The sequence below is a fragment of the Cetorhinus maximus genome, chromosome 6, assembly GCF_964194155.1.
Source record: "Cetorhinus maximus chromosome 6, sCetMax3.hap1.1, whole genome shotgun sequence".
Lineage (NCBI taxonomy): Eukaryota > Metazoa > Chordata > Chondrichthyes > Lamniformes > Cetorhinidae > Cetorhinus > Cetorhinus maximus.
The window spans coordinates 69,993,651-70,006,813 of NC_135884.1; the positions used below are offsets into that span (position 1 = coordinate 69,993,651).

Here is a 13,163-nt window from a genome sequence, read left to right on the forward strand (position 1 = left end):
ATGATGGCAAGTATGCCCTCAGCGTGAAAACAGGACTTTGTCTCCATAAACATTGTGCAGTGGTCCCTCCTGCCAATACTGTGATTGGTGAGGATGAGGTCAAGTCACTTTTTTCCTAGTTCTTTCATCGCCTGCTGCAGGCCAAGTCTGACAGCTATGTCCTTCAGGATGTTAACATTGCATGCAAAAGATGGAAGCTATATAGTGCAGCACTCCCTCAGTAATGAACTCAAATGTCAGCCTAGGTTATGTGATCAAGTGTCTGGAGTGGAACTTCAGCCCATGACCTTCTGCCTAAAGGGTGAGAGTGATACTACTGAGCCAAGCTGACAGGGTGACAGCTTAGTCTATGACTGATGATTAGTGACACCAATGTTCCGCAGCCACATTGAAGGATTACTGAGATTCATCAATGCAAGTTCATTAACTATTAAATAATTCTATTTATCCAAAACTAGTCACAACAAGCAATCAATACAGGTTTTGTACATTCCCATTCTCGTGAAGGCACAGATTTACAGAGCACTGGTTCAACGAGCACTGAGAGCTCTGCGGTAACACACCCAAGTGGATCATTCTTCAATGCCAGCATGAAATTTGACTGCAAATTCATTGCAGCTGACTTGATCCCATCGACTCACTTTCCATGGTGTCCATGGGTAGGCCAGACCCTTCAGGAGTAGAGACTCTACCAAGGCCAAGAGCACTAAGGCCTCTTAAAGCACCCCCACCACTGTCCCAGTTGAAGTCAGCTAATTCAGGACAGAATGGTGACTGAATGTGGTTACTTCTGGATATGTATGACTCAGTACTACACTCACTCAGTAACAGGTTACACACCATAGTGGCTAGCTTAGGAAGAATGCACCATAAATGATGGGAGGGGAGGGGAGAATTTGAATGAATCAGCTAGGGGAGGGGTCTGCTCTATCCTTGATACTCATGAATAAGTTGCATGCATACAGTAAGGATCATATCAATATGAATACAAAATCGCTCAGCTTGGGATCAGAACCTCTTTAAGGAGAAATACTTTCATACATTTCTTCACCTATTTTTAAGGTAATGCAGGAGGGTCAGAAGATTTTATCAGTCCTGCAGGGCAGCACAGCTCACACTACCCAGGTCAGCACCGTCTATTACATTCTTGCACTCCTTTGCCAAACTATTCTTCATTTTGGAAACCTCTGCTCAACGTTATGTGACTGCATAGCAGAACACCCAGTTATTGTCCTGACAAAGTGCTGTACTGTCACTTCCAGCACACAATGATATTTGAGTCGTTCTCCAGCCTCTCATCCAATTCCTTATAACTAATTCCTGAGAAAAACAGACAAAAAAATGTTGTTACAATTCCCGCAATGAAATTTCAAACACTTCCATGCAGTTGGTCTCAGCTACAGCATAGGTCAGATACAGAGTTAAGGAGATGTCAGCTGTGGCTCAGTTTGAACACTCTCGCTTCAGAGTCAGAAGGTTGTGGGTTCACAAGCTCCACTCTGAGACTTGAGCACACAATCTAAGCTGACGCTCCTTCTGAAAGGTGCCACCTTTCAGACGAGATGCTGAACTGATGCTCCGTATTCTCTCTCAGGCGAATGTAAACGATCCTGTGGCACTGTGTTGAGGAGCAACAGGGGAAATCTCCTGCTACGTTACAGCATGGGTTAGATACAGAGTAAAGCTTCCTCTACACTGCCCTGACAAATTGGTTCACTCCAATCTCAGAGATCCTGTGATATTGTTCCTTTTCTATCCCAGCTATTTTACAGACTCCCTGATCGAATATCCCAATTGTGGTGTTTATTAGAACCTATGAACCCATACCCAACATACTACTCAAACTGAATTCACATAGGACTCTTACTGCCAATAGTTTGGACTGTGAACACGCAACTCAGTCCTGAAATCATCTAATCCTTTGCATCATTCTGTCTCTTTGGCTGCTTCAATTCCAGTAATGGAGTGATTCTTTATGGGCTGGTGTACCTGTTTTGCAGCAGATTTCATCATAGCTGTGTGAACCAGTGTAAAGACGTGGTGGGCGGCTCCTCTCGTCACGGTTGATCTTTACTGGATACTTGTGCAGTCGCCGAATTAGACCTTTCATCAGGCCAAACTGAATCAACTTCCTGCAAACAGAGGAGAATGAGGTAGATTGGTTATTCTACAGCAAATCACTTACTGTATACCCCAAAGTCTCTTCACTACTTACAGGGCACAAGTCAGGGGTGTGCTGGGATTCTGTCCATTTTGCTGGGGCGCTGCAACAAAACTCAATACCATCCAGGACAAAGCAGTCAGCTTGATCGGTACATTACCTATAGACCGAACATTCACACTCCTAAACTGCAAGTGCACTGTGGTTGTACTGGACCCCATCGTCTACAAGATACACTGCAGCCACTTGCCAAGGTTTCTTCAACAACACCTTCCAAACCTGAGACCTCGGCCACCGAGAAGGACAAGGGCAGCGGGGACATGGGAACACCACCACCTGCAAGGACCCCTCTTAAGTCACTCATTGTCCTGACTTTGTACGTATATCACTGCTCCTTCATCGTCACTGAGACAAAACCCTGAAAATTCCTACCTAACAGCACTCAGAGTACCTACACCACACATGAAGCAGCGCAAGGGTAATTAGGGATGGGCAATAAATGCTACACATCCCAAGAATTGATGAAAAGAAAACATTAAACAAAACCAGCAAGACCAGAGTGAGGGCAGGGAGCCCATCATCCTCATTCATTCAACCTGCTCATATAGATAAATCACAAACAGTATGAAGAAGTTACAGTTTGTCCACACTTAGCCACCAGTCCAGGCTCAACACTTTACCTCTCATCCACCTGTTGAAGTTGTTGAGCGTAGCGGGAGCAGAGGTCTCGAGCTGTAGTGCCAGGGCTGAGCCCACAGTATAGCTGAAATACATCTCGCAGACTGGCACGCTTGGGTCCTGTGGGCAAAGGCAGCAATTAACAGGTCTTCAAAGGCCTCCCACTGCTATAGGACCCATTTCCCCTCCACAGGAGCCCATGAGGACAGACTGAAACTACATTAACATCCAGTGCCATTGAGAATATAGGTAACTATAGGGCATTCAGTCCAATAAGCTCACTCTCTAACCTGACTGATTTCAATTCTAGGGAATAACCAGTGTTTCACACCAACATCATCACCTCTTTGTATTTGCCATCTCTCTCTCTTGTAATAATCTAGTACCCTGTATTTTTTGGAACTACAAACACTAAGTTGATGGGTTTCCACAATAACCTCCGAGATTTGCACAATATTTAAGACTATTCCATTCAATGTATTAACCAAGAAAATAGCGTTAGTGCTAATTTAGCAGAGAATGAGTTAACACCTTCAGTGAAATAGCCAACTGAGCCACATCATACTACACAGCAAGCATTTGTTCACTATTATCAACAGAAATTTCTAGGTTGTAGTCCCTTCTCCTGGTTCCTCATTCCTATATCAGTTATATTTATTGTGAATTTCACTTGCCAATTACTGGCTCAGTTTCCCAACAGATCCAAATCCTTCTGAATCTATTTGGATTGTTTTTCATTAGTTGTCCTGCCTCTAATCTCTTTTAATGTCTTATCCAAATGATGTCCTTTAAAATTAAAATTAACAGGGGACCCCACTTAAAGGGTGAGTCACTCACACCCTCCTTTCATCTTGAAAAGTTTCCATTTATTGAAATTTTCTCTCTCCTGTTTTGGCAAATTTAACCGATTTTCTTGCTGGGGTACTGTTTCACAGGCGCTGGTACTGGGGATTTGACTCTATAGGTGCTGGTTAGCATGTACTGTTCCACAGGTGCTAGTTGCTGGGCTACCATTGCACAGGTCCTCATTGATCATCCTGATTTGGAAATATATCGCCGTTCTTTCAATGTCACTGGGTCCAAATCCTGGAACTCCCTCCCTAACAGCATTGTGGGTGTACCTAACCACATGGACTGCAGCGGTTCAAGAAGGTAGCTCGCCACCACCTTCTCAAGGGTAATTAGGGATGGGCAAAAATTGCTGGCCTAGCCAGTGTTGCCCACACCCCATGAATGAGTTGAAAAAAAGGACAGTGGAGCCTGGATTATTCTAGGGAGATGTGCCACTAGGATTATTCCACAAGGCATGGATATGGGATTATTCTAGGGTGGCATGGAGCAGGGATTTAGGGAGAGCAGAGAGATACTGAAGGGATGTGCAATTGCATTCAGTTAGCTCTGCTTGAGTGGACCTGAGCAAGACACTGCTCAGGGTTGAGATCTTCCTGGAAATGTTAATGTGTGCCTTTTACTACAAGGCTTCAATGTTAGTGCTGAACTTGGCAGAATGCTGATTCACACAACACTCACAGGAGATAACCAACAATTATTTCTCCCAAGATTGCTCTATTACCACAGGAATTTCCCCAGTCTTTTCAAGATTTTTGCCTCCCCCAGGGGTCAGCATTACCAGCAGCAGGGAAGGGTCATGGATGCAATCCAATAAATAGGGCTGTTATGGCTGGGCCTTTTATTGTTCGTTTGTAATGTAAAACTATGAAAAGGTCAAGTTAAGAACACAAGAAATAGGAGTAATAGGCCATTAGGCCCTTTAAGCCTCTTCCACTATTAAACACGCCATGGCTGATCATCTACTTTAACTCCACTTCCCACAATATTGCTATATCCCTTAATATCCTCCAAATGTACACCCCATCCACTACCTTAAACATTCACTCCCTCCACCACCGACGCACAGTGACAGCAGTGTGTACTATCTACAAGATGTACTTCAGGAACTCACCGAGGCTCTTTTGACAGCACCTTCCAAACCCATGACCTCTACCACCTCAAAGCAAAAGTGCAGCACCTGCAAGTTTCCCTCTAAGCCACACACCATCTTGACTCAGAACTATATTGCTTTTCCTTCACTGTCACTGGGTCAAAATCTTGGAACTCCTTTCCTAACAGCACTGTGGGTGTACCTACACCACATGGACTGCAGCGGTTCAAGGCGGCGGCTCACCATCACCTTCTCAAGGGCAATTATGGATGGGCAATAAATGCTGGCCCAGCCAGCGACACCCACATCCCATGAAAGAATAAAAAAAATCAACATCTGTCTTGAAAATACCCAATGAGTGACCATTTACAGATCTCTGGAGTAGAGAATTCCAAAGATTCACAACTCTCTGAATGAAGAAATTTCTCATCCCAGTCCTATATGGACCCCATGCTGAAACCATGCCCCTTAATTCCAGACTCCCCAGATATGGGAATATCCTCCCAATATCTACCCTATCAAGCCCTTTTCAGAATCTTACATGTTTCAATGAAATCACCACTCATTCTTTTAGATTCTAAAGAAGCTGTCCCAGTTTACTTAATCTCCTCTCATAGGACAATCCTCTCATCCTAGGAATCAGTTCCGCGAACCTATGTTGCGCTTCCTCCAAGTTAAGTACATCTTTTCTTAGGTAAGGAGATCAAAACTGTACGCAGGTATGGCCTCACCAATGTCCTGTATAATTGCAGTGAAACTTCTTTATTCTTATACACCAATCCATTTGTAACAAAAGTCCTTCGATTTTCAATGTCATTGCACTGAACAGGAACTTTCATCATACCTGGCTTAGTGACATACGCCAGGCACTCTTCCTGCAAGGACTTGTCGTCGACCAGATCCTGCACCCGAGGAGTTGGGCAGTACACATTGGAATACTGTGGAGGGAAAAGGAGCAGAGAGCAGTTAAACATCAACAGAATGACAAATCAATATGGCTCGTGCAGGTTCAATAAAACACAAGTTTTAAAATTTTATTTATTCGTTCATGGGATGTGGACTTGGCTGGCTAGGCCAGCATTTATTGCCCATCCCTAACTGCCCTTCAGAAGGTGGTGGTGAGCTGCCTTCTTGAACCGCTGCAGTCCATGTGGTGTAGGTACACCCACAGTGCTATTAGGGAGGGAGTTCCAAGACTTTGACCCAGTGACAATGAAGGAACGACGATATAATACCAAGTCAGGATGGTGTGAGACTTGGAGGGAAACTTGCAGGTGGTGGTGTTCCCATGCATCTGTTGCCCTTGTCATGCCAGGTGGTAGAGGTTGCGGGTTTAGAAGGTGCTGGTGGAGGAGCCTCGGTGAGTTGCTGCAGTGTATCTTGTAGATGGTACATACTGCTGCTACTGTACGTCTGCGGTGGAGGGAGTGAATGTTAAAGGCGGTGGATGGGTGCCAATCAAGCGGGCTGCTTTGTCCTGGATGGTGTCGAGCTTCTTAAGTGTTGTGGGAGCTGCACTCAACCAAGCATGTGGAGAGTATTCCATCACACTCCTGGCTTGTGCCATGTAATTGGTGGACAGGCTTTGGGGAGTCATAAGGTGAGTTATTCTCTCCAGAATTCCCAGCCTCTGACCTGTTCTTGTAGCTACAGTATTTATATGGCTAGTCCAGTTCAGTTTCTGGTCAATGGTAACCCCCCACGATGTTGATAGTGGGGGATTCAGAGATGGTAATGCCATTGAATGTCAAGGGGCAATGGTTAGATTCTCTCTTATTGGAGATCGTCATTGCCTGACACTTGTGTGATGCGAATGTCACTTGCCGCTTATCAGCCTAAGGCTGGATATTGTCCAGGTCTTGCTGCTTATGAACACGGACTGTTTTTGGACCTGGGGAGTCACGAATGGTGCTGAACATTGTGCAATCATCCACGAACATCCCTACTTCTGACCTTATGATGGAGGGAAGGTCATTGACGAAACAGCTGAAGGTGGTTGGGCCTTTTGTTTTACATTAAGGGCAATGGGGCACTGGCACAGAAGCAGTGGCTAATTCCAGGCTACAATTGGGAACCATAAACACACCAACTGTCCACAGTACACTCACCTGGAATATAGGGACTAAAGTCACAACTCCATAGTACCTGCAAGACAACGGCACACATTATGTTCAGAGTACAACTAGCAGTGAATGTATACTAGCCTCATTCCTGGGTTGTGTGTAATGTAACATATTGCTTTGGCTAAGATACATTCCCATGCTGAATGTGGCTGGACAGACCTATTTTAGAGGGAAGACCAATTAAGGAATCATGAAGAATGGAATGAAATCAGGTTCCCTAGACTTATTAAAACCTCTTTGCCCAAATTATCATAAATATTCTGCACTGCTGTACACTCCAACCCACTGAACCTTCTGAGATGGATAAATAACTACGTGCAAATTACTTCATCCCAAATTCCCAGATCCTGGTCACCACTTTGTGAGATTCCTGAAAAAGTATTTAAACCTCAAATGAGCAAAAGGTTTAAGACAAAGATGAATGGGAGATTTGTGTCAGGAGAGACAAGATGGGAAAGAGAGAGAAGGAACAATGTAAATTTAAGGTCAACAGGAAGAAGGAACTTCATCAGCACGAGGCAGAAGAGAAAGAGAGAGTTACTGCGCTCTTAAACTGGCAGAGAAATATGCAGAGAGTCTGGCAGGCAATGTTATGGAACAAAAGTAACAACAACTTACATTTATACAGCATCTTTAACATTATGACACGTCCCAAAGTGCTTCACGGGAGCATTAAATAACAAAGTACGACACCGAGCCATATAATAAGATATTAAGTCAAATGACTAAAAGCTTGGCCAAAGAGGTAAGTTTTAAGGAGTGTCTTAACGGAGGAGAGTGAGGTAGAGAGGCAGAGAGGTGTAGGGAGGGAATTCCAGAACTTGGGGTCTAGGCAACTGAAGGCATAGCCAGTAGTGGAGCAATTATAATTGGGAATGCACAAGAGGCCAGAATTAGAGGAGCATTTATGTTGGAAGGTCATGGAGGCTGGAGGAGATTACAGAGATAGGGAGAGGCCATGGAGGGATTTGAAAACAATGAGAATTTTAAAATAAAGACGTTGCTTGGCCAGGAGCCAATGTAAGTCAGCGAGCACAGAGGTGATAGGGGACAGACAGCTGGATTTGGATGACATCAAATTTACAGCGGGTACAATGTTGGAGACCAGCCAGGATTGCTTTGGAATGGTTGAGCCTAGGGGTAATGAAAGCCTTCAGCTGTTTCTTGTCATCGTGTGGAATTAATCGTATTGGCATACGACCGACATCTATGATATGGAGGACTTCAGGAGGAGGCAGAGATGAATCATCCACGTGGCACTTTTGGCTGAAAGTGTTTGCAAATGCTTCAGCCTTGTCTTTTGCATTCATGTGCTGGGTTCTCCCATCATTGAGGACAGGAGTGTGTGAGGAGGACCTTCTCCAGTTAGTTGTTTAATTGTCCACCACCATTCATAACAGGATCAGGCAGGAGTGCAGAGCTTTGATCTTCCATTCGTTGTGAGGTCACTTAGGTCTGTCTATCGCATGCTGCATTCTCTGTTTTGCATGCAAGTAGTCCTGTGTTCTAACTTCACCAGGTTGACACCTCATTTTTAGGTATGCCTGGTGCTGCTCCTCACATGCCCTCCTGCACTCTTTATTAAACCAGGGTTGATTTCCTGGTTTGATGGTAATGGTAGAGTGGGCCTTGGGTTTAAAGATTATAGTTGTATGCAATTCTGCTGTTGCTGATGGTCCACAGCACCTCATGGATGACCAGTTTTAAGTTTCTAGATCTGCCCAAAATCTATCCCATTTAGCACAGTGGTAGTGCCACACAACACAATGGAGTGTATCCTCGAAGTGAAGATGGGGCTTTGTCTCCACGAAGACTGTGTAGTGGTTACTCCTGCCAATACAGTCACAGGCAGATGAATCTGCAACAGGTAGATTGATGAGGGTGAGGTTCTGTAGGCTTTTCCCTCTTGTTGGTTCTCTCACCACCTGCCACAGACCAAGTCTAGCAGCTATGTCCTTTAGGCCGCAGCCAGCTCGGTCAGTAGTGGTGCTACTGAGCCACTCTTGGTGATGGACATTGAAGTCCCCCACATGGAGTACATTCTGTGCCCTTGCCACCCTCAGTGCTTTTTCCATGTGGTGTTCAACATGGAGGAATATTGATTCATGAGCTAAGGGAAGGTGGTTAGGTAATCAGCAAGAGGTTTCCTTTCCCATGTTTGACCTGATGCCATGAGACTTCACGGGGACCAGAGTCAATGTTGAGGACTCCCAGGGCAACCCCCTCTTGTATGTATATCACTGTGCCGCCATCTCTGGTGGGTCTGTCCTGCCAGTGGGACAGGACATGGCCAGGAATAGTGATGCAGGAGTATGAGACATTGGCTATAAGGAATGATTTGTTGAGTATAACTGTCAGACTGTTGCTTGACTAGTCTGTAGGACAGCTCCCTTATTTAGCACAAGTTCCCAGATGTTAGTGTGGAGGACTTTGCAGGCTCGACTGGGCAGGGTGTGCGCTGTAATTTCCAGTGCCCAGGTCAACGTCAGGTGGTCCATCTGGACTTATTCCTTTTCGACTTTTTGTAAAGGTTTGCTAGGCCATTTCAGAAGACCATTCACATTGCTGTGGATTTGGAGTCACATGTAGGCCAGACTGGGGAAGGATGACAGATTTCCTTCCCTAAAGGACAGTAGTGAACCAACTGGGTTTTTACAACAATCAATGATAGTTTCATGGTGCCATTACTGAGACTAGCTTTCAATTCCAGATTTTTTATTAGTTAAGTTTAAATTCCACCAGCTGCCATGGTAGGATTTTAACTTGTGACCCCAGAGCCTCTGTATTACCAATCCAGTAATAATACCATTGTGCCACCGTCTGCTTCCAACACCCATTGAAGCAGTGTCCAGATTACAATTGGCTGCCTAAAAAAAATCCTCCTGTTGTCTCTGGTTCAATAACTAGTTAAAGGAAAATGGCAAATATACACACGAAACAACTACATGGAAATCTCAGCAGGCAAAGCCTCTCAAATGTAGAGATTTGTTTTTCAGCAGGATGATCACTAAACACATGGATCCTGCCCCCGACTACATAAGCTGGTCAATTAAGCAGTAATTAAAATCTTATTGTGGATAATTGCTGAAGTTGCCAAGGTGCACTGAAAGGGAAAAAAGCATTCATCCATTTTGATACTAGAATTACGACATGAAAAAATACTGTCGGAGGAAACTTAGTGATACATGCTTTAAAACAATTGAATCCTGGTGTACTGGATTTGGGAATATAATGATAGGCAGTGTAGAGAGAGGTTTACCCTGTATCTAACCCATACTATACCTGTCCTATTCTAATGAAAGGTCATCAACCTGAAACGTTAACTCTGTTTCTCTCCACAGATGCTACTGACTTTCTAAGTATTTTCAGCACTCTTTGTTTCTATATTTGCCCTGGGAGTGTTTGCTGGGGACAGTGTAGAGGGAGCTTTACTCTGTATCTAACCCTGTGCTGTACCTGCCCTGGGAGTGTTTGATGGGGACAGTGTAGAGGGAGCTTTACTCTGTATCTAACCCATGCTGTATCTAGCCAGAGAATCTCTAGTTAATTGATATACAAAACCTTCTTCTGTATCAAAAAGATTCTAGGCAATGCTTGAACTGACATTGTATGTTAAAAATGAAAAAAGTAATCTATTTCTTACTACTAACAAGTCTCATCTTGATCAGTACACGCAAAACATCCAGTCAGAAAAGCAAGGGGAGAAAGGCCAGGTACTGAACAGGAGGAATCTACTATCAAAGGTGGTGATTTTCTCTTTAAAGCTCTACTTGCCTAACTGCAGCCAGCCAACAAAAAGGGAAAGTGGGATGAAATAGTCTGCAAGACATTGACTCTCTGTGTTACTCACAGTAAATTCTGCACTGCAATCCGCACCAAGTTCAACTCCACGTCTGCTTCAGCAGAGATCTTCTGGATATGACGGAATCCATCAATGTATGGCAGAATCTGGAGGCAACACCAGCCAAAACTTAGCACAAAGCCACCAACACAACTGTTCAATGACAATCCTCACCGGACAATCGCTGTCCATTGAGCCAGGCAGGTTCCTACAGTGTTTTGGGTGCTCAGTGGCTCCTCTAATGGTCATCTACAGGATGCATACCCACATTTCTGTACACAGAGAAAATGTGGAACTTACTGCCATGTGGAAACAGTTGAAGCAAATAGCACTGACATATTTAAGGGGAGGGATGACGTATGCACGATGCATATGGCACAAGCTACGTGTGGTCAGCAGGTTACAGTGATATACAGCTGAAGCCACATGAGGTCAGCCAGACACACTAAAACTGAGCGATTCCCCCATGCCAGCTTGGGGCTTGATTCACTCAACAATAATTATGCAATACCGGAAAATGGCATTAAATTGTCTTTTAAAATCACGTGGTAATTATTGGCGAGGATGTTCACCTGTCCAAAAAAAATCCTGTAGTTCCCCCACATTGCAGTATCCATTATTTCTTAAATGATTCCAGAATTTACACCTCCACTATCTTGTCCATGTGTTGATCACTCTGTGTGAAGAAGAGTTTCCTGATGAAATTGTAGGTGTTTAACTACTCTGATCCCATTTCCAGTTACCAATGTATATTTATACAGCGCCTTTAACATAATGAAACCTCTCAAGATGCTTCACAGCAGCATTATAAAACAAAGTACAACACCAAGCCACATAAGGAGATACAGGTATAATGTTTCAAATCCAGCTGTCTGAAAACTGGACATTTATTTAAGCTGTCATGCATGAATATTAATTATTATTAGTTGAGTAAAATAATTTACTGGTTTGTTTGGCTACAGCACGTATTGGCGTGCTGACTAGTTATCAACTTTGCACGCCTGTCTTTTTCCGCACTCTGAATGGTCCAAGCGACCTTTGACCCAACCCGAACCGCCCACCCAAAAACTGGAAAGGTCCAAAACCTGGTCCCGATGTTGCCGGTTTTGAGACACTGTACCTGTATTAAGTCAAATAACCAAAAATGAAGCGTCTTAAAGGAGGAAAGCGAGGTAGGAAGGCAGACAGCTATAGGGAGGGAATTCCCAGAGCTTGGGTCCTAGACAACTAAAGGCTCAGCTACCGATGGTGGACCAATTATAATTGGGAATGCACAAGAAGCCAGAATTAGAGAAGTGCAGATATTTTGGATGGTTGTGGAGGAGATTACAGAGATTGGGAAAGGCAAAGCTATGAAAGGGAGGATGAGAATGAAGATGGGAATTTTAAAGACTTTACTTGACTGGGAGCCACTGTAAGTTAGTAAGCACAAGGGTGATAGGAAAACAAGATTTGCTAAGAGTTAAGACATGGGCAGCTGAGTTTTGGACGACCTCAAGTTTATGGGAGGTAGACTGTGGGAGACCACTCAAGAGTGGTGGAAATAGTTGAGTCCAGAATAACAAAGCATGAATGAAGGTTTCAGCAGCAGATGAGCTGAGACAGGGGCAAACTCAGGCGATGTTACCGAGGTGGAAACAGGCGGTCTCAGTAATTACACGAATATAAGATCAGCAGCTCATCTTGGGCTCAAATGTGACACAAAGATTGCAAACAGACTGGCTTAATCTCAGACCGTTGTCAGGGAGAGGGATGGAGTCAGTACCTAGAGAATGGGGTTTGGAGCTCATCCTGTACTGGATGTTGGAGTAGCAGTCTGATCATTCATCAACAGTGGAGGAGTCAAAGAGGTGGCAGTGAGGTAGAGCTGATGTCATCAGCGTACATGTGAAAACTAATGCTGTGCCTTCGGATGATGTCGCTGAGGGGCAACATGTAGTTGAGAAATAGGAGGGCCAAGGATAGATTCTTGGAGGACACCAGAGGTAATGGTGCAGAAAAATAGAAGAGAAGCAATTCCCTGGCTATAATTAGACAGATGAGAATAGAACCGGGTGAGTGCAATCCCACCCAGCTGGACGACAGTGGAGAGGCACTGGAGGTGGATGGTGTGCTCACCCGTGTCAAAGGATGCAGACAGGTTGAGAAGGATGAGGAGGGAAAGTTTATCTTTGTCACAGTCACACAGAATGTCATTTGTGACTTTGAAAAGAGCTCTTTCTGTACTGTGGCAGGGGTGGAAACCTGATACAGGGTTCCTGCATCTTCAATAAAATAACATTTCATAACTTTTCCATGTCTCAACTATATACATGTAACATCATTTTAGATGTTGTTTCTCCCGCCAGGTGCTTGTTCCTGCTCTGCTTTACCTTGTTTACCATGCTCCAGCTCTGGAGAAAACACCCGCTGAGACCT

At 44.3% G+C, this 13,163-nt stretch overlaps 1 protein-coding gene across 3 annotated transcripts in view; it reads right to left on the bottom strand.

Moving 5' to 3' along the window:
• Nucleotides 1–405: 405 nt before the first annotated feature.
• Nucleotides 406–13,163, bottom strand: part of nprl2 (NPR2 like, GATOR1 complex subunit) — a 30,142-nt gene continuing 17,384 nt past the window's right edge. For 2 of the 3 annotated variants that reach the window (XM_078543831.1, XM_078543833.1), the window contains 6 exons: nt 10,755–10,852; nt 6,890–6,926; nt 5,626–5,719; nt 2,842–2,959; nt 1,990–2,132; nt 406–1,320 (listed from right to left, as the gene is read on the bottom strand). In XM_078543831.1, coding sequence (XP_078399957.1) covers nt 1,253–1,320; nt 1,990–2,132; nt 2,842–2,959; nt 5,626–5,719; nt 6,890–6,926; nt 10,755–10,852 — 558 coding nt within the window. In that variant the 3' untranslated portion in view covers nt 406–1,252. Of the gene's footprint in view, nt 1,321–1,989; nt 2,133–2,841; nt 2,960–5,625; nt 5,720–6,889; nt 6,927–10,754; nt 10,853–11,746; nt 11,866–13,163 lie in introns of all 3 variants that reach the window. The other variant, XM_078543832.1, reaches the window with a different exon arrangement.